Here is a 27364-nt window from a genome sequence, read left to right on the forward strand (position 1 = left end):
GAGAGTTGGAATGCTGCCCCGGGGCCGGCGAGGGCCTTTCTGTGTGGAGTTTGCATGTTCTCCCCGTGTCCGCGTGGGTTTCCTCCGAGTGCTCCGATTTCCCCCACAGTCCAAAGACATGCAGGTTAGGTTAACTGGTGACTCTAAATTGACCGTAGGTGTGAATGTGAGTGTGAATGGTTGTCTGTGTCTATGTGTCAGCCCTGTGATGACCTGGCAACTTGTCCAGGGTGTACCCTGCCTTTCGCCCGTAGTCAGCTGGGATAGGCTCCAGCTTGCCTGCGACCCTGTAGAAGGATAAAGCGGCTAGAGATAATGAGATGAGATGAGATGAGTTGGAATGCTGGAAGCCATGTGCAATGAAGACCAGCTCCTGAGCAGGTTGTTGAGTTGGATACAAATGTTAATGGGTGAATGAAGGTAGACTTGCCACAACATGGCAGCTTGATGCAGAGCTTGATGCAACTCATCTTCTTGGGATTAAGATCTTGACAAAAAAAAAAAACAGCTTTAAAGCAGTTTCATTCCAGCCTCTTCCTGCTGCGAGCATGCAAAATTTGAGTACATACTCTGCAACTCATCTTCTCCATTGCTTGACAGTGGGTAGCTGTTCACCAATCTATATTCCTTTGGGACTGTGATCAAAAACACAAAGAAAAACAAAGTAAAAAGAAAAAGTTCAATGAAATGATTTATATGAAGACATGAGTTCGCTGTACTTCTCCCATTCTGTGGTTGCCCACTTTAGTGCTTTCCAGTGAGGAGATTGATAAACTAAGTGATTCTTTGTTGGTCTGTGGTTCCCACCTGAGCAGTGAAATATAAGGAGCACTGCAGAAGAAATCCCTTGCACTCTGACATGTGACCTGTGAACTTGTACAGGGTGTGGAATCAGAGTGTTTGAAGTTGGTACTGGAACAGGGCATGCTAGGAGTGCCTGCAACCCAGCACTGGTGAGCTGAATTACACAAGTGTCAAGTTCACCCAGACGCTGTTACTGTCCTCCTAGGAAATGGCCCTGTGCAGACAAGGCAGCATGCCTGCTCTCCTCTCCTGCTACATCCATGAAGATGGTGAAGTAATCTGAAGCAGGCTACAGAGGGATGTAAAAGCAGTAAGAGAATGTATTTCTAAAAAAAAACATCAAGGCAGACATATCCAAAATGAAAACCAGAGGCAAGTTAAAAATCAGGAAGGGTCAAGCAATGTACAAATAACAAGCAATATCCAAACATCCAGCAATGTACAAACAAAAACCAGGAAACAGACAAAATCAAGATTGTGCAAACCAAGAAACAGACAATATCAAAAACAAGACTAGTGAAAAAGATGAATCAAGGCTTAATGTCAGAGAGGCCTTTAGTTGCTTTGACGTTACAATGGGTTCCTTTGAGATCTCTTGGACTATTCCACACCTTGTTCTTGGAGTGCTCTTTTTTTGATTGACCACTCCTGGGGAGGGTAACAGTCAGGAGTGCCGTTGGGGGGAGGGGGGGGGATTGTGTTAGAACAATTCTAAGGGCTCAGCATTGACAGAGGGCCCTCAGAGAACAATATTAATATTACCAAGTGTAAGTTAATTTAATAAAAAAATATTTTTAATAATTTTGTCTCTTAAAATGAGCAAATATAACAACCTTCTGGTTTGGTTTTTCATTTTCTGCAAAATTATGAGACTAGATAGTCTTTTCACCCCTCTCCCTATTCATTACATGGTACAGTCTTGCATAGGCAGAGCCAGAGCGTGACATCACGATAGGTTTGTTGCTTTCCAATCCAACATTAACATTAGCTGTGCATGGTAGAAGCAGAATTGATGGTGAACCATCAGTAGATTGACACCATCATGAAGAAGTCAGGTTACCAGAAACGTAAAGAGAGGCAGCAGAAAGCTGAGAGAGAAAAAGGGCAGACAGTTAGTCACGCATTTTTTCCAAAGAAAGGTAGTCTATACATTTATTCACTGACCTTCCTTTGGTGGCTATTAACCTAACATGCTAACATTAATGCTACAGAAGATTATTATTGTGGCTTAACCACTGCTTGGATGGTCAAGTGAACAACTTAATTTACAATGCAATGTCTCATCTCATCTCATCATCTGTAGCCGCTTTATCCTGTTCCACAGGATAAAGGCAAGCTGGAGCCTATCCCAGCTGACTACGAAAGGCGGGGTACACCCTGGACAAGTCGCCAGGTCATCACAGGGCTGACACATAGACACAGACAACCATTCACACTCACATTCAATGCAGTCATTTTACTTAAATATTTCATAGGCTACCTTTATTGCCACTGAAAATGAGATGCGTAATGAATGTAATTTTGGTCTGCAAAGAGCTCAGTGAATTTGTAAGTCCACTATACAGCTAGTTCACCAGCTAGGTTAAAATGCATGCTAATAACTAGCTTGGTCACTAATGAGGTCTGCCTCCAACATGCACAGATGCAGCCTCAGGATTAGGAAACCCTCCCTCAACCCCCCTCCCTGTTGAAGCAGAAGGAGGTGAGCAGCGTTTTGTTGATAGTGTATTTACAGAGCAATCTGTGAATAAAGGGCTTTGGAGTTAAGGCTCATGCAGACCAATTTTTAGTATTTATGCTGCATTAATCATATGAGCAGCTAGCTATAGCAAGCAAGTACAAGTTTAGCTAATAACATTCATATCGACATTTCAATAATGAAATGGACAACTGGCATATGAAATGGACAAAAACTGGCTAAAAAGATTGAGATAGCTTGACTTGAGCTGTAAAGGGCATAATGCTATTGCCACTTTTAAGATCACCCGTTTAAGATATTTGTTTCCCTTTATGATTAACTAATGTTACTAACCAAGCATGCAGCTCATTCCATCCAAATGTTAGTAATACATACACACAATTCTCACAACACTCTGTGTTAGTACGATTATATGACAGATTCTGAATTATGTACACTACCGTTCAAAAGTTTGGGGTCACCCAGACAATTTTGTGTTTTCCATGAAAAGTCACACTTTTATTTACCACCATAAGTTGTAAAATGAATAGAAAATATAGTCAAGACATTTTTCTGGCCATTTTGAGCATTTAATCGACCCCACAAATGTGATGCTCCAGAAACTGCTCAAAGGAAGGTCAGTTTTATAGCTTCTCTAAAGAGCTAAACTGTTTTCAGCTGTGCTAACATGACTGTACAAGGGTTTTCTAATCATCCATTAGCCTTCTGAGGCAATGAGCAAACACATTGTACCATTAGAACACTTAGACTGGTACCAAAATTCAAAAAAGTGCTTATTTAAGGAGTTAAAGGCATTTTTGAGACAAAGTCGGCAAACAGTCTTATTTTGTCAATTTGGGTGTGCCGAATTCAAATCTGCAATATGCCGAGCTCTATCTGACCTCTGTTGACCTCTAGAGGTCATTGAACTTTGGGCCTGTAAACGTCTCAGCTTTCTAAGGAATGAAATGTACTAAAATGATTAATGAAGTTAGCAAATGGCCTTGTTTGTTAAATGTTTGGGTGCTGAATTCATTTTTCATTTGTAAAACGACATACAGTGGTGCTTGAAAGTTTGTGAACCTTTTAGAATTTTCTATATTTCTGCATAAATAGGACCTAAAACATAATCAGATTTTCACACAAGTCCTAAAAGTAGATAAAGAGAACCCAGTTAAACAAATGAGACAAAAATATTATACTTGGTCATTTATTTCTTGAGGAAAATGATCCAGTATTACATATCTGTGAGTGGCAAAAGTATGTGAACCTTTGCTTTCAGTATCTGGTGTGACCCCCTTGTGCAGCAATAACTGCAACTAAACATTTGCGGTAACTGTTGATCAGTCCTGCACACCGGCTTGGAGGAATTTTAGCCCATTCCTCTGTACAGAACAGCTTCAACTCTGGGATGTTGGTGGGTTTCTTCACATGAACTGCTTGCTTCAGGTCCTTCCACAACATTTTGATTGGATTAAGGTCAGGACGTTGACTTGGCCATTCCAAAACATTAACTTTATTCTTCTTTAACCATTCTTTGGTAGAACAACTTGTGTGCTTAAGGTTGTTGTCTTGCTGCATGACCCACCTTCTCTTGAGATTCAGTTCATGGACAGATGTCCTGACATTTTCCTTTAGAATTCGCTGGTATAATTCAGAATTCATTGTTCCATCAATGATGGAAAGCCGTCCTGGCCCAAATGCAGCAAAACAGGCCCAAACCATGATACTACCACCACCATGTTTCACAGATGGGATAAGGTTCTTATGCTGGAATGCAGTGTTTTCTTTTCTCCATACACAATGCTTCTCATTTAAACCAAAAAGTTCTATTTTGGTCTCATCTGTCCACAAAACATTTTTCCAATAGCCTTCTGGCTTGTCCACATGATCTTTAGTAAACTGCAGACGAGCAGCAATGTTCTTTTTGGAGCAGTGGTTTTCTTCTTGCAACCCTGCCATGCACACCATTGTTGTTCAGTGTTCTCCTAATGGTGGACTCATGAACATTAACATTAGCCAATGTGAGAGAAGCCTTCAGTTGCTTAGAAGTTACCCTGGGGTCCTTTGTGACATCACTGACTATTATACGCCTTGCTCTTGGAGTGACCTTTGTTGGTTGACCACTCCTGGGGAGGGTAACAATGGTCTTGAATTTCCTCCATTCGTACCCAGTCTGTCTGACTGTGGATTGGTGGAGTCCAAACTCTTTAGAGATGGTTTTGTAACCTTTTCCAGCCTGATGAGCATCAACAATGCTTTTTCTGAGGTCCTCAGAAATCTCCTTTGTTCATGCCATGACACACTTCCACAAACATGTGTTGTGAAGATCAGACTTTGATAGATCCCTGTTCTTTAAATAAAACAGGGTGCCCACTCACACCTGATTGTCATCCCACTGATTGAAAACACCTGACTCTAATTTCACCTTCAAATTAACTGCTAATCCTAGAGGTTCACATACTTTTGCCACTCACAGATATGTAATATTGGATCATTTTCCTCAATAAATAAATGACCAAGTATAATATTCTTGTCTCATTTGTTTAACTGGGTTCTCTTTATCTACTTTTAGGACTTGTGTGAAAATCTGATGATGTTTTAGGTCATATTTATGCAGAAATATAGAAAATTCTAAAGGGTTCATAAACTTTCAAGCACCACTGTATGACCTCTGATAACCTCAAGGTCATTAAACTTGGCCTATAGGCCTATGCATTTAACGGCATTTTTAAACTGACTTTACTCCCCCAAAAAGAATATGAACAGACAAAAAACAAATCGAAAGGAACAAATACAACATTAAATGCCAGTCCATGTACATGTGACTTACTTTTCACAATGAGAATGCCTAGGCGAACACCTTACATAACATTGCATTACATTTAGCGGTTATTGTTTATACAAAGCTACTGAAAAAAGGACAGATTCAGCGGCATACAAAATGTGGGGGCATACAGGGTATACAGGTTAATCAGGGTTAGTATATATGAGAGTTTTTTTCTTTCTTTGTTTTTTGTAAAGGCTTTACCCCGTTTAAAACAAAACAAAAAACAAACAACAAAGATAAAAACTCTCGTACTGTATATACTAACCCTGATTAACCTGTATACCCTGTATGCCCCCACATTTTGTATCCTGCTGAATCTGTCCTTTTTTCAGTAGCTTTGTATAAACAATAACCGCTAAATGTAATGCAATGTTATGTAAGGTGATCGCCTAGGCATTCTCATTGTGAAAAGTAAGTCACATGTACATGGACTGGCATTTAATGTTGTATTTGTTCCTTTCTATTTGTTTTTTGTCTGTTCATATTCTTTTTGGGGGAGTAAAGTCAGTTTAAAAATGCCGTTAAATGCATAGGCCTATGGAGCACTTGCATGTAACGTCACAGCCGATCCAGATTGTGATAGACGCCATCTTGTCGGTCAAACGCCATATTCCACCTTCTACTTCTACTTCTGGTTCTACTTCTGCTTTTACTTCTACCTTTTCTTCTGGAAAACCCTACTATATACAATTCTACTACAACGGCTGCGGCTACAAGCTCTCCCTACCTGTGCACGTTTTTTATGTTTTTTGTGTGTATTTTTGCATGTTGTTCGTCTGTACCGGACTTCAATATCCACTACAACCGTATGGACTTACTGGACATTGGTTTCCAGCAGAAAATGACGGTTTGTAGCGATTTCCATCGCATGCACAACATTCCGGACGAGAAAAAAAAAAAAAATTCCTGACGAGATAGCGAGACCAGCGGGGTCTCCGTGGATTGTTATCGGAAGCAAAGCGAAGGAGGCGGTGCTGGGAGCGGAAGCAAAAACGAGGCTGCAGAGCCGGCCTGTTGACTAAGCTCAGAAAACAGCCACTCAAATCTCCACTGCCAAGCCTCTACCTCTCCAACGCCAGATCCATGTAAACAAGACGGACGATTTGGAATTACAGCTGGAATTACCTTATTCTATTCTATAATCGGCTGGTCAGTGCTATACTCAATACTTAAGTGACTTACCCATCCAATGAGGATTCTTGTTTACAAGATGCCACATCTGAGTCGCTGACAAATCCTGAATTTCTGTAAAGATAACTGTCCAGAGATTTATAAGCACCCAGTGCTTCACCACTGAACAGCGAGGGAAAGTTAATGAGGTAATTATACACGTCCAGGTATTCCGCTGGCAGTTCAAAATCCGGTCATGAAACCTCCGTCCGGTAAGCCATAAGGGTCACAAATCTGTAGCTCGTTTATTTTAGACATATATCTAGTTATCTGTTCATTAGAAAAATGAGCCGTGTAGTCCGTCGGTTGAAATTGATCCATTCTGTACACGAGTGCAGCAGTATTCAGCGGTGTTTTTGACCGACAAGATGGCGGTTGTGTACTTTCCGGTCACGTGACTGCAAGATCTCTATAGGCCAAGTTTAATGACCTTGAGGTTCTCAGAGGTCATATGTCGTTTTACAAATGAAAAATGAATTCAGCACCCAAACATTTAACAAACAAGGCCATTTGCTAACTTCATTAATCATTTTAGTACATTTCGTTCCTTAGAAAGCTGAGAAACTGGGTTCAGCTGAGATGTTTACAGGCCCAAAGTTCAATGACCTCTAGAGGTCAACAGAGGTCAGATAGAGCTCGGCATATTGCAGATTTGAATTCGGCACACCCAAATTGACAAAATAAGACTGTTTGTTGACTTTGTCTCAAAAATGCCTTTGGGTGTCACAATTCTGGATTTTGGTACCAGTCTAACTGGAGTGATAGTTGCTGGAAATGGGCCTCTATACACCTATGTACCTATGCACCAAAAACCAGATATTTAGTAGAATTTAGCTAGAATAGTCATTTACCACATTAGCAATGTATAGAGTGTATTTCTGATTAGTTTAAAGTGATCTTCATTGAAAAGAATAGTGCTTTTCTTTCAAAAATAAGGACATTTCAAAGTGACCCCAAACTTTTGAATGGTAGTGTACCTTATGGTTAAGGTCAGGGGTTAAATTGGGATTGGTTATGTGGGGGGGCTCTGCCTCGTACCCGCCCCTGCGCCCGCCGCCCTGCCCCAATATACTTTTTGGAAAATAACCCTCTAATTTGATAACCATATCATATTGCACAGAGATATACACCTTATCTGTGTGTTGTAGGCCTATGTGTGTCTTGTAGTGCCCCCCTACACATTATGGCAGTTTGAATGTAGATTGGTTGGCCAATGTAACAGATTGTACAGGTTGTTGTACATTGGTTTGAAGGAAATGATTAGTGGGGGGTCTGAGGGTCCTCCCCCAGAAGTTTTTTATTATCATACATGTTATTTGCTGAATTCTGGTGCATTTTAATAAGTTGTTAGCAGACTTTACAGAGGTAGGTTGAGCAATATCATGTTAAATCTTGTCACATGCCTACAGGTGAAAAATGTGAAGAAGAAATGTTCAGTGAGAAAATTTGAAGGCTTGCACAATCTTAAACCAAAACAGTTGATTTATTTTGGAGGATAAATGTTAAATATGCCAAAACACTGTCAGTCAAATTGTCAATCAAATATATTCATGCAGTGAATGCAACCAAATACAAACAACACTATAACATTGGAAGCATTTATTATTATTGTTATTATTATGTATTCAATTATTTATTTGGCATGTGGTGCTTTTTGTATTGTCTAGATCAGGGGTTTTCAAAGTGTGGGAGAGTCAGCCCCCCCTCGGAGAGCAAATAAACAACAGCGCCCCCCCCCCCTTACAATTTTTGTTGTTGCTATACTTAATGTTCCATTCGTATTTTTAAAAAATGGTTGTTGTACACATTATTTTTTTCTTTTTCACATTTTAAACATCTGTGCTTTTTAAAACATCTTGTTTTACACATTTTAAACATCCCATAGCATCGTTAGCTAGCATCTCTTGGCAGACAACACACTGTGGCAGTGGAGCATCTTCAGATCCAGTCCATGAAAATCCAAACTTTAAATAATCGTGGTCATACTTCCTTCTTTTTCCAGTCCCCCAGGATTCCGCGGGCCTTTTTTGTGATTGTTGTGGACTAAAATGTCTGATGTTGTGGGGGGTTTTCCAAAAAAATTGCGATGAAAGTTGCGGTGTTTTTTAGGTTTTTGTTGCGATTACATTGCGGGAGGAAGTGAAAGTTGCGAGAAATTGTTGCGATTTTCTCTTTTTGTGATTAAAACTGAGTGATATGTTAAATATTAAGTTATTACTGAAAAACTATTGATTAAAAAAACAAAGAGAAATGGTCCTATAAACAACTTTACCAATATAAAAGATTACCAGGACTACAAAAATGCAGAAAAATAGGCTTTACTTATCCAAATGCACCTGTTGGTTCAAAAGTTAAAGTGCATAGAACCTCACAGCACAACATGAAGTTACCTTAAAATATAATATAAATGCCTCAGCTTTTATGTAAGGAAAAAAAACTATTAATACTAGTTCTGTGTGCAGGCAGTCTCTCCTGAAGACTAAATTAAACAATAATTATAAACTAATAAAATAAATGGCTCAGGCTTCATAGAAGAAAAAAGCAATTTGAACAGAATCTCACAGTATGATGCTGAAGCTGCCTAAACAATGGAAAATAAAATACCATTTTGGCAAAAATGTTGGCATCCATTAATTTCTTGTATTAAGTAAAAAAAAAATAAAGTGCACAGTCCTTCAGTGTAAACATAACACACTTTCAGTGTTGCCAGATACTGCTGACGTTTTCCAGTCCAAAATATGTTCAAAACCCGCCAAAATGCACTTGAAATCGCCCAATCTGGCAACACGACGCGCATGCTGCTTCTCTTGAACACACGGAAGTAAGGCGGAAGGTAGTTTGTCGACGTCACCTCAAGACGACGCCAACGATTGGTCAAATTTGCGGGAAAGTTGCGGTGATTGGATATAATTGCAACACCGCCCTGAATTTGCGGGGATTGGTTGAATTTGCGTTGAAGTTGCAAATCGCAACATCCTGGAGGCTCTGTTTTTTTGCTTGGCCCAGACTTTGTCTCCTCACTCACTGTAGCTTTAGGTACTAAAAACCGATCCATTTTGTCTCTCACGTTGCGCCCCCCCTGAAGAACTCTGGCGCCCCCCAGGGGGGGCGCGCCCCACACTTTGAAAAGCCCTGGTCTAGAACATACATAAGATGAGCATATTATAGCAGCAAAATAGAAGCACAATCATTTGAATGCAGCAAAACTTTTGCTGCATTCAAATGATTGTGCTTCTATTTTGCTGCTATAATATGCTCATCTTATGTATGTTCTAGACAATACAAAAAGCACCACATGCCAAATAAATAATTGAATACATAATAATAACAATAATAATTACACTAATAATAGGATCGTATGCAGGTAAAAGGGGAGACGGTGTACGGAGAAAATTATAAACAAGTCACAACGCTGAAACACAAGCCCAAAAACCCGCAAACCACGACTTCTGATTTTTTTTTAAAGCGAGCTCACAAAAAAAGAAACCCCAAAGTCGCTTATAAAAAGCGGAATTGGCAACCCACGCAGTGTTCCAGAAACCAGAATCTCTGATCGCAAGTTCTGTTCTAAATAGCTTTGACAGGTCGTCTTGTTATCAGGAAAACTATGATCTATCTCATAAAAGTCATGGGTTTATTGATTAATAAAACGATATTTAATTATTCAGAACTGAAAATCGTGAAAAGGGTTTGTTGCTTTTGATGTGTGCGTGATCATATGCCATCCGCTCCGAGCTTATGTGCCGGGGCTCAGCCCCAGACAGCCCCGGCCCAATTTAACCCCTGGTTAAGGTTATGGATACTTTAGAGCCAGGGCCCTCTTCAGGCCATGATGCAGCCAGAGAGGAGGCCAGATAAACAGAAAAAGAGGCTAAGGATGACAGTGCAAGTAGTGGGAGCAACACAGATGAGGAGGAAGCAGTGAAAAGCAAGTAACAAAGTGAAGCTGAGATGAAGGACATTTCAGACACTGAGTCACATACACTGGTTTCAGAACCAGATGATCTGCTGTCAGTTGACCCAGGATTATGACCAATTTGTTGAGGTAAAATTCATTATTGTGTTAAAAAATGTTCCCCTCTGTTGCACAACAAAGCCCATAAGGCACTTTAAAACTGTATGTAGTAGAGTATGTACAGTGGTCATCTAGCTTATTTTGGGCTGTTGAACATTGAGATACTAAATATTTGAGGTTGAAGGATTTATTCTCTGCCATTTGACCTCTTTGTATGTTTAGATGTTTTGCCATTGTTCACATTTATATTTATTGTTAGAGTTCAAGTCTTTATTTAATAAGTTGACGAATGTTGAGTTTTTCTCACTGGATTGTAGATTACTCTATTTACTGTGTTTTCTACTGAATTGGCAGAGCCAAAAAAAAGAAAAGAAAAAAGAAAAAAAATCAGTGGATTTCTTGCAGCATACCATGTAATCATCTTCTGTCAATTAAATAGTTATTCACCAACCAAGAAATTTAACTGCATATAATGAGTCAGGACGAATTTGGAAGTCTGTTTGCAACAGCAAGGCCAGCCTACACTAAGTTTATACTTAGTATCTACTAGCTACAACCTAGGTAGGTCTCTGACTAACTACTGACACCTAGTGGTGAAAAGTAATATCAGGGTATAAACAAAGTCTGTGTCTTCTGTGATCAATTCAGTGGAGGTGTTCAGATCCTGTGGGTCATTACTGGTGTTTGACAAACTCAGACTTTTGAATTAATGTGTGGTTTTTGTTTTTTTTTGTTAGAAAATTATACTAATGACACTTCATCTGGATAAACTAAGTTTTGTTGTTGTTTTGGGGGGTTGCTATATTCTTTCATCATCATCATCATCTTCTTCTTCTTCTTCTTCTTTTGGCTGCTCCCGATAAGGGGTCGCCACAGCGTATCTTTCATCTCCATTGCTCCCTGTCCTCTGCATCCTTCTTGACCACACCTACCACTTTCATGTCCTCTCTCACCACATCCATGTATCTCCTCTTTGGCCTTCCTCGTTTTCATGTGCCTGGCAGCTCCATCCTCAACATTCTCCTTCCAACATGCTCTGTATCTCTTCTCAGGATGTGCCCATACCACCTCAGTCTCATCTCTCTTAGCTTAATTCCCAAGCTCTCCACATGTGCTGTCCCTCTGATGTGCTCGTTCCTTATCCTGTCCAACCTTGTCACTTCCATCACAAACCTTAACATCCTCAACTCCGTGACCTCCAATTTTGCCTCCTTTCTCTTTGTTAAGGGTACGGTCTTCAATCCATACATCACAGCTGGTCTCACTACTTTCTTATACATCTTACCTTTCACTTTTGCTGGGACTTTCCTATCACAAATGACTCCCGAAATCCTTCTCTAACTGCTCCACCCTGCCTGCACTCTCTTTCTCACCTCAGTATTGCAGCCCCCATTTTCTTGCACACTTGACCCTAGGTACTTGAATTCACCAACTTTCTTTACATCTACTCCTTGCATATTCACTACACTCTCATCCCCATTCTTATTGATGCAGATCTATTCTGTTTTGCTACTGCTCATCTTCATTCCTCTTCGTTCCAATGCATACCTCCGTCTCTCCAAACCCAGCTCAACCTCCTTTCTACTTTCACCACATATCACAATATCATCCGCAAACATGGGGCAGCACGGTGGTGTAGTGGTTAGCGCTGTCGCCTCACAGCAAGAAGGTCCAGGTTCGAGCCCCGTGGCCGGCAAGGGCCTTTTTGTGTGGAATTTGCATGTTCTCCCCGTGTCCGCGTGGGTTTCCTCCGGGTGCTCCAGTTTCCCCCACAGTCCAAAGACATGCAGGTTAGGTTAACTGGTGACTCTAAATTGACCGTAGGTGTGAATGTGAGTGTGAATGGTTGTCTGTGTCTATGTGTCAGCCCTGTGATGACCTGGCGACTTGTCCAGGGTGTACCCCGCCTTTCGCCCGTAGTCAGCTGGGATAGGCTCCAGCTTGCCTGCGACCCTGTAGAAGGATAAAGCGGCTAGAGATAATGAGATGAGATGAGGTTAACTGGTGACTCAAAATTGACTGTAGGTGTGAATGGTTGTCTGTGTCTATGTGTCAGCCCTGTGATGACCTGGCGACTTGTCCAGGGTGTACCCTGCCTTTCGCCCGTAGTCAGCTGGGATAGGCTCCAGCTTGCCTGCGACCCTGTAGAACAGGATAAAGCAGCTAGAGATAATGAGATGAGATGAGATTTGCAAACATCATGTTCCATGGTAACTCTTGCCTCACTTCGTCTGTCAAGCTATCCATCATTATGGCAAACAAGAAAGGACTCAAAGCAGATCCTTGATGAAGTCCCACCTTCACCTTGAACCATTCAGTCGTTCCAACTGCACACCTCACTGCTGTTTCACTGTTCTCATACAACCCCGATTCCAAAAAAGTTGGGACAAAGTGCAAATTGTAAATAAAAACAGAATGCAATAATTTACAAATCTCAAAAACTGATATTGTATTCGCAATAGAACATAGACAACATATCAAATGTCGAAAGTGAGACATTTTGAAATATCATGCCAAATATTGGCTCATTTGAAATTTCACAACAGCAACACATCTCAAAAAAGTTGGGAAAGGGGCAATAAGAGGCTGGAAAAGTTAAAGGTACAAAAAAGGAACAGCTGGAGGACCAAATTGCAACCCATTAGGTCAATTGGCAACAGGTCATTAACATGACTGGGTACAAAAAGAGCATCTTGGAGTGGCAGCGGCTCTCAGAAGTAAAGATGGGAAGAGGATCACCAATCCCCCTAATTCTGCGCCGACAAATAGTGGGGCAATATCAGAAAGGAGTTCGACAGTGTAAAATTGCAAAGAGTTTGAACATATCATCATCTACAGTGCATAATATCATCAAAAGATTCAGAGAATCTGGAAGAATCTCTGTGCGTAAACCATACTGGGTGCCCGTGATCTTCGGGCCCTTAGACAGCACTGCATCACATACAAGCATGCTTCTGTATTGGAAATCACAAAATGGGCTCAGGAATATTTCCAGAGAACATTATCTGTGAACACAGTTCACTGTGCCATCTGCCATTGCCAGCTAAAACTCTATAGTTCAAAGAAGAAGCCATATCTAAACATGATCCAGAAGCGCAGACGTCTTCTCTGGGCCAAGGCTCATTTAAAATGAACTGTGGCAAAGTGGAAAACTGTTCTGTGGTCAGACAAATCAAAATTTGAAGTTCTTTATGGAAATCAGGGACTCCGTGTCATTCGGACTAAAGAGGAGAAAGACGACCCAAGTTGTTATCAGCGCTCAGTTCAGAAGTCTGCATTTCTGATGGTATGGGGTTGCATTAGTGCATGTGGCATGGGCAGCTTACACATCTGGAAAGACACCATCAATGCTGAAAGGTATACCCAGGTTCTAGAGCAACATATGCTCCCATTCAGATGACGTCTCTTTCAGGGAAGACCTTGCATTTTCCAACATGACAATGCCAAACCACATACTGCATCAATTACAGCATCATGGCTGCGTAGAAGAAAGGTCTGGGTACTGAACTGGCCAGCCTGCAGTCCAGATCTTTCACCCATAGAAAACATTTGGCGCATCATAAAACGGAAGATACGACAAAAAAGACCTAAGACAGTTGAGCAACTAGAATCCTACATTAGACAAGAATGGGTTAACATTCCTATCCCTAAACTTGAGCAACCTGTCTCCTCAGTCCCCAGACGTTTACAGACTGTTGTAAAGAGAAAAGGGGATGTCTCACAGTGGTAAACATGGCCTTGTCCCAACTTTTTTGAGATGTGTTGTTGTCATGAAATTTAAAATCACCTAAGTTTTCTATTTAAATGATACATTTTCTCAGTTTAAACATTTGATATGTCATCTATGTTCTATTCTGAATAAAATATGGAATTTTGAAACTTCCACATCATTGCATTCCGTTTTTATTTACAATTTGTACTTTGTCCCAACTTTTTTGGAATCGGGGTTGTACATGTCTTGCACCACTCTAATGTACTTCTCATTCACTCCACACTTTCCCATACAATACCATAACTCATCTCTCGGCACTCTATCGTATGCCTTCTCCAGGTCTACATACACAATGTAGCTTTCTCTGGCCTTCTCCATTAACATTCTTAAAGCAAAAATTGCATCCGATGTGCTCTTCCTTGGCATAAACCCATATTGCTATTCACAGATTACTACCTTTCTTCTCAATCTCGCCTCCAATACCCTTTCCCATAACTTCATGGTGTGGCTCATCAATTTTATCCCTCTGTAATTACTGCAGCTCTGTACATCTCCCTTATTCTTGGATATTGGGACTAGCACACTCTCCATTCATTCGGCATTTTCTCATTCTCTAGGATCTTATTAAACAATCTCGTTAGGAACTCCACAACCGTCTCACCCAAACATCTCCAAGCCTCAATCAGGATACCATCTGGTCTGACTGCTTTCCCAGTCTTCATTCTTTTCATGGCTGCCTTCACCTCATCCTTACTAACCAACTCTACTTCCTGATTTGCTGTCTCCAATGAATCTGACCTTTTCTCTCTTGGATTCTCCTCATTTCATAAATCCTCAAAGTACTCTTTCCACCTTCTTAATATACTCTGTTTGTCAGTATATTTCCATTTACATCTTTCATCACGGGCGGCACGGTGGTGTAGTGGTTAGCGCCGTCGCCTCACAGTAAGAAGGTCCGGGTTCGAGCCCCATGGCCGGCGAGGGCCTTTCTGTGCGGAGTTTGCATGTTCTCCCCATGTCCGCATGGGTTTCCCCCACAGTCCAAAGACATGCAGGTTAGGTTAACTGGTGACTCTAAATTGAGTGTGAATGGTTGTCTGTGTCTATGTGTCAGCCCTGTGATGACATGGCGACTTGTCCAGGGTGTACCCAGCCTTTTGCCTGTAGTCAGCTGGGATAGGCTCCAGCTTGCCTGTGACCCTGTAGAACAGGATAAAGTGGCTAGAGATAATGAGATGAGATCTTTCATCACTCTTATCTGCTGTACATCCCTTGCTTCCCTGTTTCTCTGCCTAGCTAGTCTGTACAGGGCTTTCTCTCCTTCTCTGGTCTCCAGTGTTTTGTACAACTCCTGGTATGCATCTGCTTTCGCCTTCGCTACTGCTCTCTTTGCCTTATGTCTCGTCTCTCTGTATAACCGCCTGCTTTCCTCATCTCTCTGATCGTCCCAATTCCTCTTTGCTAGCCTCTTCTCTTTTATAATTTCCTGCACTTCTTTGTTCCACCACCATGTCTCCTTGTCTTCCTTCTTCCTTCCTGATGACCACCCTAGCACCTTCCTTGCTGCCTCTCTTACTAGTATAGCAGTAGTATCCCAATCTTCTGGCAGACTTCCATTACCACTCAATGCTCATCTCATTTCTTCCCTAAACTCCTTCTGATGCTCAACCTCTTAGTTTCCACCACTTAATCTTCGGCTCCACTATTTCACACTTCCTCTTTTTCACTTTCAAGCTCATCCTGCACATGACCACTCAATGTTGTCTAGCTTCACTCTCCCCTGCCATCACTTTACAGTCTCCAATCTCCTTCAGGTTACCCCTTCTGCAGAGTATGTCGTCCACCTGTGTAGAGCTTCCTCCACTCTTAAATGTCACCCTGTGCTGCTCTTTCTTCTCGAAGTATGTATTGACTATTGCCAAATTCATCCTCTTTGAAAAATCAACCACCATTTGCCCTTCCACATTTCTCTCTCTTACACCATATCTGCCCATCACACCTTCATCTCCTCTGTTTCCCTCGCCAACATGTCCGTTGAAATCTGCTCCTATCAGCATGCGCTCCTCCCTCGGTATACTTTCTACCACTTCATCCATCTTTTCCCAGAAATACTCTTTCTCTTCATTCTCATATCCAACCTGTGGGGCATATGCACACACAACATTGATTACCACTCCTTGAATCTCCAACTTCATGCCTATCACTCTGACACCCTCTTCACATCAATCACACTGTTGACCAACTCTCCCCTCAAAACAATACCAACACCATTTCTCTTTCCATCGACTCCATAATAAAACAACTTGCATCCACCTCCAGTGTTCTTGGCCTTGCTTCCCTTCCACTTCGTCTCCTGCACACACAAAATGTCCAACTTCCTTCTTTCCATCATACCTGCTAAGTCTCTCGCTCTGCCAGTCAATGTCCCCACATTCAGTGTTCCTACCTTCAATTCTAAGCTCCTTCCATTCCATTTTTCATGCTCTCTCCTAACACACCTCCTCCCTCTCTTTCTCCTTCTCCTTTTTGGCACAACAGTAGCATACTTTCCACCGGCACCCTGTTGACCAACAGTACCAGAGGTGGCCGTTGTTAACCCAGGCCCTGACCAATCTGGTAGGGTATTTCTCTTTTCAATCTGCATGTTAGATTTGGCACAGTTTTACGCCAGATGCCCTTCCTGACGGAACCCTCTCCATTTATCCGGGCTTGGGACCAGCACCAAGAGTACGCTTATGCACCCCCAGTGTATTCTTTCATAGGGCCCAAAATTTATATCAGCACCCCTGGTAACAGTGATCTTGAACTTCCTCCATCTGTCTGACTGTGTATTGGTGGAGTCCAAACTCTTTAGAGATGGTATTGTAACCTTTTGCAACCTGATGAGCATTAAAAACTCTTTTTGTGGTCCTCAGAAATCTCCCTTATTTATACAATGATACACTTCCACAAACAAATAGATTCCTGTTCTTTAAATAAAACAGGATGCCCGCTCACATCTGATTGTTATCTATTGATTGAAATCTCTCTCTTTGACATGTCACTACATTGACGTTGCCGCTCTGACTTCAATCAGAGTTTCTAGGGACAATTGCAGTAGTGGTTTCCTGTTGCCTTCTACTGGATCAAACAACCATTCACACACACATTTACACCTATGGGCAATTTAGGCCAAGTTTACATTAGACCGTATCTGTCTTGTTTTCTTCGCGGATGCACTGTCCGTTTACATTAAACCGCCTGGAAACGCCGGGAAACGGGAATCCGCCAGGGTCCACGTATTCAATCTAGATCGTGTCAGCTCTGGTGCTGTGTAAACATTGAGATACGCGGATATGCTGTGCTGAGCTCTAGCTGGCGTCGTCATTGGACAACGTCACTGTGACATCCACCTTCCTGATTCGCTGGCGTTGGTCATGTGACGCGACTGCTGAAAAACGGTGCGGACTTCCGCCTTGTATCACCTTTCATTAAAGAGTATAAAAGTATGAAAATACTGCAAATACTGATGCAAATACTGCCCATTGTGTACTTATGATTGTCTTTAGGCTTGCCATCCTTCCACTTGCAAGTGGTAAGTGATATGCGCTGGGATCACACACACAGCGGCTCAGTCCCGAATCAGTGGTTGTGCACTTCACTCGCGCGCTCTGTGAGCTGCGCAGGGCCGGAGTGCGCACCCTCCAGAGGGCACTCGCTGTTCAGGGCGGAGTGATTTGGAGCGCAGGATGCCTGCAGAGCCGAGCGTATCCGTGTATTGGTGTTGCTGTGTGCACGCAAATCGTGTATTGGTGTTGCTGTGTGCACACTAATCGTTTTAAAAATGTTAATCTGATGATCCGCTGATACGGTCTAATGTAAACATGGGCTTAGAGTAGCCACTTAACCTAAAGGCATGTCTTTGGACTGTGGGAGAAACTGGAGCACCCAGAGAAAGCCAACGCAGACTTGGGGAGAACATGCAAACTTCACACAGAAAGGCTGATTGAAATCAACTGACTCTAATTTCACCTTCATCTCAACTATTAATCCTAGAGGTTGATTAAGGTGTATTTTTTGTTAGAAAATTATACTAATGACACTTCATCTGGATAAACTAAGGGTTTTTTTTGGGGGGGTGGGGGTTTTAATATATTCTTTCACAGGGCCCAAAATTTATATCAGCGCCCCTAGTAACAGTGATCTTGAACTTCCTCCATCTGTCTGACTGTGTATTGGTGGAGTCCAAACTCTTTAGAGATGGTACTGTAACCTTTTGCAACCTGATGAGCATTCTCAACTCTTTCTGTGGTCCTCAGAAATCTCCCTTATTTATGCAATTATATACTTCCACAAATAAATAGATTCCTGTTCTTTAAATAAAACAGGGTGCCCACTTACATCTGATTGTTATCTCTTGATTGACATCTCTCTCTTTGACATGTCACTACATTGACATTGCTGCTCTGACTTCAGTCAGAGTTTCTAGGGACAATTGCAGTAGTAGACTGGTACCAAAATTCAAAAAAGTGCTTATTTAAGGAGTTAAAGGCATTTTTGAGACAAAGTCGGCAAACAGGCTTATTTTGTCAATTTGGGTGTGCCGAATTCAAATCTGCAATATGCCGAGCTCTATCTGACCTCTGTTGACCTCTAGAGGTCATTGAACTTTGGGCCTGTAAACGTCTCAGCTGAACCCAGTTTCTCAGCTTTCTAAGGAATGAAATGTACTAAAATGATTAATGAAGTTAGCAAATGGCCTTGTTTGTTAAATGTTTGGGCGCTGAATTCATTTTTCATTTGTAAAACGACATATGACCTCTGATAACCTCAAGGTCATTAAACTTGGCCTATAGGCCTATGCATTTAACGGCATTTTTAAACTGACTTTACTCCCCCAAAAAGAATATGAACAGACAAAAAACACATAGAAAGGAACAAATACAACATTAAATGCCAGTCCATGTACATGTGACTTACTTTTCACAATGAGAATGCCTAGGCGATCACCTTACATAACATTGCATTACATTTAGCAGTTATTGTTTATACAAAGCTACTGAAAAAAGGACAGATTCAGCAGCATACAAAATGTGGGGGCATACAGGGTATACAGGTTAATCAGGGTTAGTATATATGAGAGTTTTTTTCTTTGTTGTTTGTTTTTTGTAAAGGCTTTACCCCGTTTAAAACAAAACAAAACAAAATGGTCAGAGACAAAAAATTAGCACCCTGGTATAATGATGACACTCGCACATTAAAACAGACCACTCAAAAATTGGAACGTAAATGGTGTCAAACAAAATTGGTAGTGTTCAAATTAGCGTGGAAGGAGAGCTTCCTGAAGTATAGAAAAGCTCTTAGTGCTGCAAGATCAACATATCACTCCTCCCTAATAGAAGATAACAAAATTAATCCTAGATTCCTATTTAATACTGTAGCAAAATTAACCAGGAATAAGTCCACTATAGACACATGCACACCTGCAGTATGTAGTAGCAACGACTTCATGATTTTTTTTTATGACAAAATTGAGAATATCTGACAAAAAATTCAAACTACTAATTTAAGGTCAGACAATGAAAGTGACCTTGTAGTTAACTATATAACTGTATCAGATCATCAGTTAGAATGTTTTACTCCCCTTAAAGAAACTGAATTACTTTCATTAATCTCTGCATCAAAAGCCTCAACTTGCGTACTAGATCCCTTACCTACACGTCTATTCAAACAGATAATACCTGAAGTAATTGAACCGCTTCTAAAAATAATAAATTCTTCTCTTACGATTGGCTATGTACCCAAATCCTTTAAACTAGCAGTTAACAAACCCCTGATTAAAAAACCTGACCTTGATCCCTGTCAGCTGTCCAATTATCGGCCGATATCAAACCTCCCCTTTATCTCCAAGATCCTTGAAAAAGCTGTGGCACAACAGTTATGCTCATATTTACATAGGAATAACATCCATGAAATGTATCAGTCAGGATTTAGACCTCATCATAGCACAGAGACAGCACTGGTTAAAGTAGTAAACGACCTACTGTTGGCGTCTGATCAGAGCTGTGTCTCGCTACTTGTGTTGCTTGACCTTAGTGCAGCATTTGATACCATTGATCATTCCATTCTTCTGGATAGACTAGAAAATGTTGTGGGAGTTAAGGGTACGGCCCTCTCCTGGCTCAGCTCTTATTTAACTGATCGTTATCAGTATGTTGATATAAATGGTGATATTTCTAGACGTACTGAGGTAAAGTTTGGTGTTCCACAAGGTTCTGTCTTGGGTCCACTGCTTTTTTCTCTACATATGTTACCTCTGGGTGATGTTATTCGTAAACATTGTATTAGTTTCCACTGTTATGCTGATGACACACAGTTGTATGTCTCTGCAAAACCTGATGAGAGACACCAGCTTTATAGAATTGAGGAATGTGTTAAGGACATTAGACACTGGATGCTTATTCATTTCCTTCTGCTTAACTCTGACAAGACTGAAGTACTTGTACTAGGACCACATACAGCTAGAAGTAAGTTTTCTGATTACACAGTGACTCTGGATGGCCTTTCTGTTCTTCACATGCAGCAGTAAAAGACCTCGGAGTGATTATTGACCCCAGTCTTTCATTCGAAACTCACATTGATAACATCACCCGGATAGCTTTCTTTCATCTCAGAAATATTGCAAAGATAAGAAATTTAATGTCATATGACGTGGAAAAACTAGTCCATGCTTTCATTACCTCCAGGTTGGATTATTATAATGCCTTACTATCTGGATGTTCCAATAAGTGCATAAACAAGCTCCAGTTAGTTCAAAATGCAGCAGCAAGAGTCCTTACTAGAGCTAGAAAATATGACCACATCACCCCTGTCTTATCCACACTGCATTGGCTCCCAATCAAATTTCGTATTGATTATAAAATACTACTATTGACCTTTAAAGCACTAAATGGTCTCGCACCACAGTATCTGAGTGAACTTCTGCTCCTCTATGACCCGCCACGCCTACTTAGATCAAAAGGTGCAGGCTATCTGCTAGTACCTCGTATAGTGAAGGCTACATCAGGGGCAGAGCCTTTTCTTACAAAGCTCCACAGTTATGGAACAGCCTTCCAAGTAATGTTCGGGAATTAGACACAGTCTCAGCATTTAAGTCTAGGCTGAAAACATATCTGTTTAGTCAAGCTTTTTGTTAATGGTATTTATGAGGCAAAGGTGTAGATCTAGAGGGTCCTCAGACATAGAGTGTTTTGGTAAACTGGGATGTATGGATGCTGTCAGTCCCCACTCGCTTGCTCACTCGAGTTTGTTGACGGTGTAGTGGTTGGCTGCTTTATGTCCCGGGGCTCCCTCATGCCTGTGTTACCTTCTGGCTCTCCCCTTTTAGTTATGCTGTCATAGTTAGATGCCGGAGTCCCTGCTTGTACTCAGTGCAATATGTATACTGTTCCTACTTATTCAGGTGACATTGGGCATACCTAACAACCTGCGTTTTCTCCCCCCCCAAATCTGTCCCTCTGAGTTACATGGAGTCAACAGGAAATCTTTTGGTGGAGAGGGTGGAGACCTCGACTGGCTATCGTAGCCTGCAGGGAATCGGCCGTCAGACATTCTGTCACATGTCCCAGACCCGGTGAAATGTAACTGAATTGTCTTGGCCAGCCCTAAGGGTCCCATCTGCATCTCATCATTGCTGAGGAGTGTGCTCCCATCACCCAATCAAGCATCCAGCCAGAGCAGGTCATGATATTTTTTAACCATATTAACATGCCATTGTTGTGTATTATGCCTGATGTCAAGACTCTCATCTCTGCAAGCCTACCACACAGATTTAATACTTGTGTCATTTTTAGGGCATACCTAACAACCTGTGTTTTCTCCCCCCCCCCCCCCAATCTATCCCTCTGAGTTACATGTTGGTCCTGAGATTGAGATGCTGGCCTCTTCTGCCCCTCGGACCTGCTTGATCCATCCTGGTGCCCTGTGTCTGGTCAGAGTTTTATCGCATCGCTCCTGTGATGGACGGCCCTATGAGGACAGTTGAGGGTTATACCTGGAGGATGCTCTGGACTCTTACAGTAATGCTTTTATGGCTGAGGACTACAGTTGACTTGCTAACTTTAGGACTGCAGTTGTCATGAACAGTTTTGCACTCAAGTTTCCATCAATGAAGAGTTATAACATCAATGAAACTGTCTTCATGTTAAAACTGTTAATGTTATAGTCATGCTGTCTGTTGTTGCCCAAATGAGGATGGGTTCCCTTTTGAGTCTGGTTCCTCTTGAGGTTTCTTCCTCATGTCGTCTGAGGGAGTTTTTCCTTGCCACCGTCGCCACAGGCTTGCTCATTGGGGATAGATTAGGGACAAAATTAGCTCATGTTTTAAGTTGTTCAAATTCTGTAAAGCTGCTTTGCGACAATGTTTATTGTTAAAAGCGCTATACAAATAAACTTGACTTGACTTGACTTGACTTGACTTTACACACCTTACAGCCAGTGTAGTGTTCAACAGTAGTGTTAGCGAATGCTAAAGCAGTCAAGCCAGTGCTATCAAGAGCAAGTAGCACAGGCTAACGACTAAGAAACTAAGGCTACGTTTACATTACGTCGAATCAGCGGATCATCAGATTAACGTTCTTAAAACGATTCGCGTTTACACTAAAACCGTTAGCTGTGCACACAGCAACACCAATACACGGATACGCTCGGATCCGCAGGCATCCTGCGCTCCAAATCACTCCGCCCTGAACAGCGAGTGCCCTCTGGAGGGTGCGCACTCCGGCCCTGCGCAGCTCACACAGCGCGCGAGTGAAGTGCACAAGCCACGATTCGGGACTGAGCCGCTGTGTGTGAGATCCCAGCGCATATCACTTACTACTTGCAAGTGGAAGGATGGCAAGCCTAAAGACAATCATAACTACACAATGGGCAGTATTTGCATCAGTATTTGCAGTATTTTCATACTTTTATACTCTTTAATGAAAGGTGATACAAGGCGGAAGTCCGCGCCGTTTTTCAGCAGTCGCATCACATGACCAACGCCAGCGAATCAGGAAGGTGGATGTCACAGTGACGTTGTCCAATGACGATGCCAGCTAGAGCTCAGCACAGCGTATTCGCGTATCTCAATGTTTACACAGCACCGGACCAGATACGATCTAGATTGAATACATGGACGCTGGCGGATTCCCGTTTCCCGGCTTTTCCAGGTGGTTTAATGTAAACGGACAGTGCATCCGCGAAGAAAACGAGACAGATACGGTCTAATGTAAACGTAGCCTAAAATTTCTGTGTCTAGACTCTTCTTCCACACACATGTAGCAAGGCCATAATTTCATATGAATAAAGTTGGTTTTTTTTTTTGGTTGGTTTTTTTTTTTGGGGGGGTGAATTTTCCGAAATCCTTCTACTGTAAAATATGTTAATTTGTTGGGTTCTGTTAATGGCTCTACTATTGTTTCTGATGGGGTGTTGATTAGTGAAACACACCTGTGGACATTATCATGCTTGGGATGTCTGGAAAGGGGTAAGATGGCTTCATGAATCCTGCATGGACAATATTCATGAATACATCCATCCATCCATTCACAGACATCCATCCATTATCTGTAACCCAGGGCTGCCAACTTTTCGAAATTCCTTGGAGTGAGGTTTTTTTTTTTTGGGGGGGGGGGGGGGGGTTGACGGCAAAATTTTTCCGCACACCATGCAGTAAGTGGGAATTTTGTATTCAGTTTGATATTCACTTGTCCCCCTGCATTCTGGTGTTTTGTTTGTGGGTCATCCAGCTGGAGATGGACAATGGGGGGGGGGGGGGGGGGTGTTGAGATTTTGGATTTAGTAGATGTTCCTGCGTTCTGGTGGATTTTTGGAGTGGCCTGCTGTGCCATACCTACATTCTTACACACCCTGACTTGCCAGGCCTTCAGCTTGTGGCCAACAAAAGCACCAAGTTTTGGCTTAAAAGCCCCCACACTAGAAAACTACAGATGACTGCCAATGTTCCTGTAGCCCTATAGACCTGTGTTTCAGATTTAAAGGCAAGTTCATGTTTGAAAATATTTCATCAGCTAAGCCTTAACACCTTCTGAATTGAAACTAAATGTTAAGTTTTTAATAACTGTTGCAAAAAATAAGATTGTCCCTCACTGACTATTCATTATGCATTTAAGGGCTTTCCCCACCACTGGGTTCAGCAGAAGATTGGCATGGGGAAAAATATCAACAGCAAAAGAACAAATAAAATGCTTAAACAGTAAGCAAAATGTGCATGTGCTACAAGAAACATTAAAATGATTAAGTTTGAATAGTATTGAAACACAAAAAGCTGAACCTTGGCCATAGGTGGGACTGTGCACACAAAGTTGGGCTTAAAAATTTTGGTCATACTTAAATTGTTAGGACTGGGGACTGTCTTGGCCTCTAGAGGCCGCTGTCATTGCTTTTTCTTGTCATGTTTGTTTTGGCCTCTAGAGGCCGCCACTGCTTCTGTGTTTTGTGTTTGTTTTGATTGCTTGTTTTCATGTGCTTTTTGCCTCACCTGGGGCCTCATGTACAAAGACCTGCGTGGATTTCCCACTAAATATGTGCGCACATCAAAATCGGGAAATTTGCGTACGACCAAAAAAATCTGGATGTATCAATCAGTGCGTACAAAGGTTTCCACGCACTCTCCTGTTGTGCATCCCAATCAACGTGGAATTCGGCGCACATGCATGAGCCCCGTTCCCCGCCCCGTCTCCTCCCTCAATTATTCCACACTGAATATGTTAATTAGTATAAATAGACCTGCAGTAAGGCCCGCGTTAGGTAAAAGACATGGCGAAATCTCGAAAAAGAAATTTCACAGATTGCGAGGTGGAGGCGCTGATTTTGGAGGTAGAGGCAAGACACAAGATCTTGTTCGGAAGCCTCTCCTCTGGAATCAGCACCAAAACCAAATGTCTGAATTGGGAGCAAATAACTAATGTCATCCATCAAGTCGGGGCCAACAATCGATCCACAGCCGACACTAAAAAAAATGGTCGGACATCAAAGTAGATGTGAAAAGGAGGATGGCTGCGCAGCACAGGAGCGCAATGAAGACGGGTGGCGGGCCGGGGGTCGAGGCCCTCTCCCCTTTCGACCAGAGGGTGACCGCGGTCCTCGGTGACCATGCATTAGTCGGCGTGGTTCCGCCCGAAGAGGGGGATTCCGACTTGGCCCAGCAGGATCTCACAGGTGCTGTAATCATTTTCATACAGGGCATCCCGAAAAATGTAGCCTATACTCTAAATCGCCATAAAGTATGTGTGAACTGAAATCCCTGCCTTTAGCACAGTGTAATAGAATTCACATACATCACTTAATTGTTCTGTCACCTCCAATTAAAGTGATGTTCAAAGTGTATGCTATGAGACATGCAACGGTCACTGATTGTATGCCACTGAATGTGAATGTAGCCTATACCAAGATAACGGTATGATTCACATCGTCCGCAGTGCCTGCGCCACAATGAGTGTCTATTTGAGTTACATGGGTTTTGAAAACAAAAAAACACCTTTACTGCTCTAATGTGTACATTTTTTCGGGGACACCCTGTATTTGAGGAAATGTCTTCCTCTCTGAGTAGGCCCAATATTCCTAGCCACATTTAACCAGAAATAAAACGTGCACATATTTTCCACAATAGGATTTTAATTACAAATGTATTCTAGCAGGGTGCCAGGGAACAACAGGAGGCCCCCAGTCCATCCCACCCGAGCAGGAAGATGACCCCCAGCCGAGCGGATCCAGCGTCACTGTCACCTGCCCCCCTTCTCCACCGCCTGCCCCTGTCGCCGGGTCCACAGGCCGGGTGCTGACGCGCGCGGTCCTTGAGTTGCAGGGGGAAATTTTAAAGGGGATAGAGGCGATTAACAACAACCTAGAGGGAATCCGCGAGGAATTGAAGGAACTGAATAACACATTAAAAGAATATCTTAAAAAATGCATGGTGTCCCGTGTCCCGTCTGCCCTTACCTTTTCACATTGTGGCTATTAAGCGCTGCCGGATTTGTATGCCATGTCGCTGTGGCACCTCGTTGTGAGGCCCAGGGTCTGGGTCCTCCGGCAGGTCTCGCTCCATTATTGGCACGCCGTGCTGCTGCACCACATTGTGTAACACGCCACACACCAGCGCAATACGGCACGCCTTGTCGGGCTGATAGAGCAGCACCCCCCCACTCCGGTCAAGGCAGCGCCACCGGCTTTTCAGGTGGCCAATGGTGCGCTCCACCACTGACCGCGTCCGTGCGTGGAGGTTGTTGTAGTGCTGCTCCTGATCAGTCCGTGGGTTGGCTAGGGGGGTCAGTAACCATTTTCGGAGTGGGTAGCCACTGTCTCCTATGAGCAATTGGGATAGGTCCAGCATAAGCTATCCAACATGTGTATATTTCAAGTGAATTCACTTCAAGTGTTTTAGATTGCTTACCAAGTAACCACCCATCACGCACTCTGCCAGCATCCAGCCTGTTTCCCACCGAGCTGTTCGCCAGGACGAATGCATCGTGGGTCGCCCCAGGCCACCTTGCCACGATATTTGTCAGGCGCATTTGGGCATCACATATAATCTGTACGTTTATAGAGTGGAAATGTTTCCTATTCACGTACGCATATTCACCCTCAGATGGCGCCTTTATAGCAATATGCGTGCAGTCGATCACTCCGATTACATTTGGAAAACTGGCTATCGCTGCAAATTGCGCTTTTATCTGTGCTTGGTCTGCCACATCATAGGGAAACCGTATGTACCTGGCCGACAGTCGGATGATCCCATTTAACACAGACGGAATAGCGCGGCTGAGAGCTGTCTGGCTCATTCCCGACCGGTCGGCCAGTTCCCTCTGGAATGAGCCTGTTGCTAGGAACCCAAGTGTGGTCAGGACTTGGATAGGAACGGGTAAGGCGTGACTCCTCGCCATCTCCCTCTCCAACCCCGGGCCCAACTCAGCACAGAGCTCCAAAAGAATGGCTCTTGGAAGTCTGAATCGGCTGATAAGCCAGTCATCGTCATGAGCCAGGAAATCAGTGTAATCACGGAACACCCGTTCCCTCCTAATCCGACCATTTGCAGCGTCTTCCAATAAGGCCAACCACGCCATTGTCATCCTATCGGTTATCGCCACATGTTGCACATGTTTTATATCCTCATTTAAT

At 42.5% G+C, this 27364-nt stretch overlaps 1 protein-coding gene across 1 annotated transcript; it reads right to left on the reverse strand.

The window, feature by feature from the left end:
- Nucleotides 1-994: 994 nt before the first annotated feature.
- On the reverse strand, nucleotides 995-27315 carry LOC132874202 (putative nuclease HARBI1). The gene is made up of 3 exons (XM_060910191.1): nucleotides 26640-27315; nucleotides 26343-26551; nucleotides 995-1093 (listed from the first exon to the last, which is right to left on the reverse strand). Exons 1-3 carry the CDS (start codon nucleotides 27313-27315, stop codon nucleotides 995-997), a joined length of 984 nt encoding a protein of 327 aa, XP_060766174.1.
- Between the last annotated feature and the right edge of the window lie 49 nt (nucleotides 27316-27364).

The sequence above is a fragment of the Neoarius graeffei genome, chromosome 26 (assembly GCF_027579695.1).
Source record: "Neoarius graeffei isolate fNeoGra1 chromosome 26, fNeoGra1.pri, whole genome shotgun sequence".
NCBI classification, from domain to species: domain Eukaryota; kingdom Metazoa; phylum Chordata; class Actinopteri; order Siluriformes; family Ariidae; genus Neoarius; species Neoarius graeffei.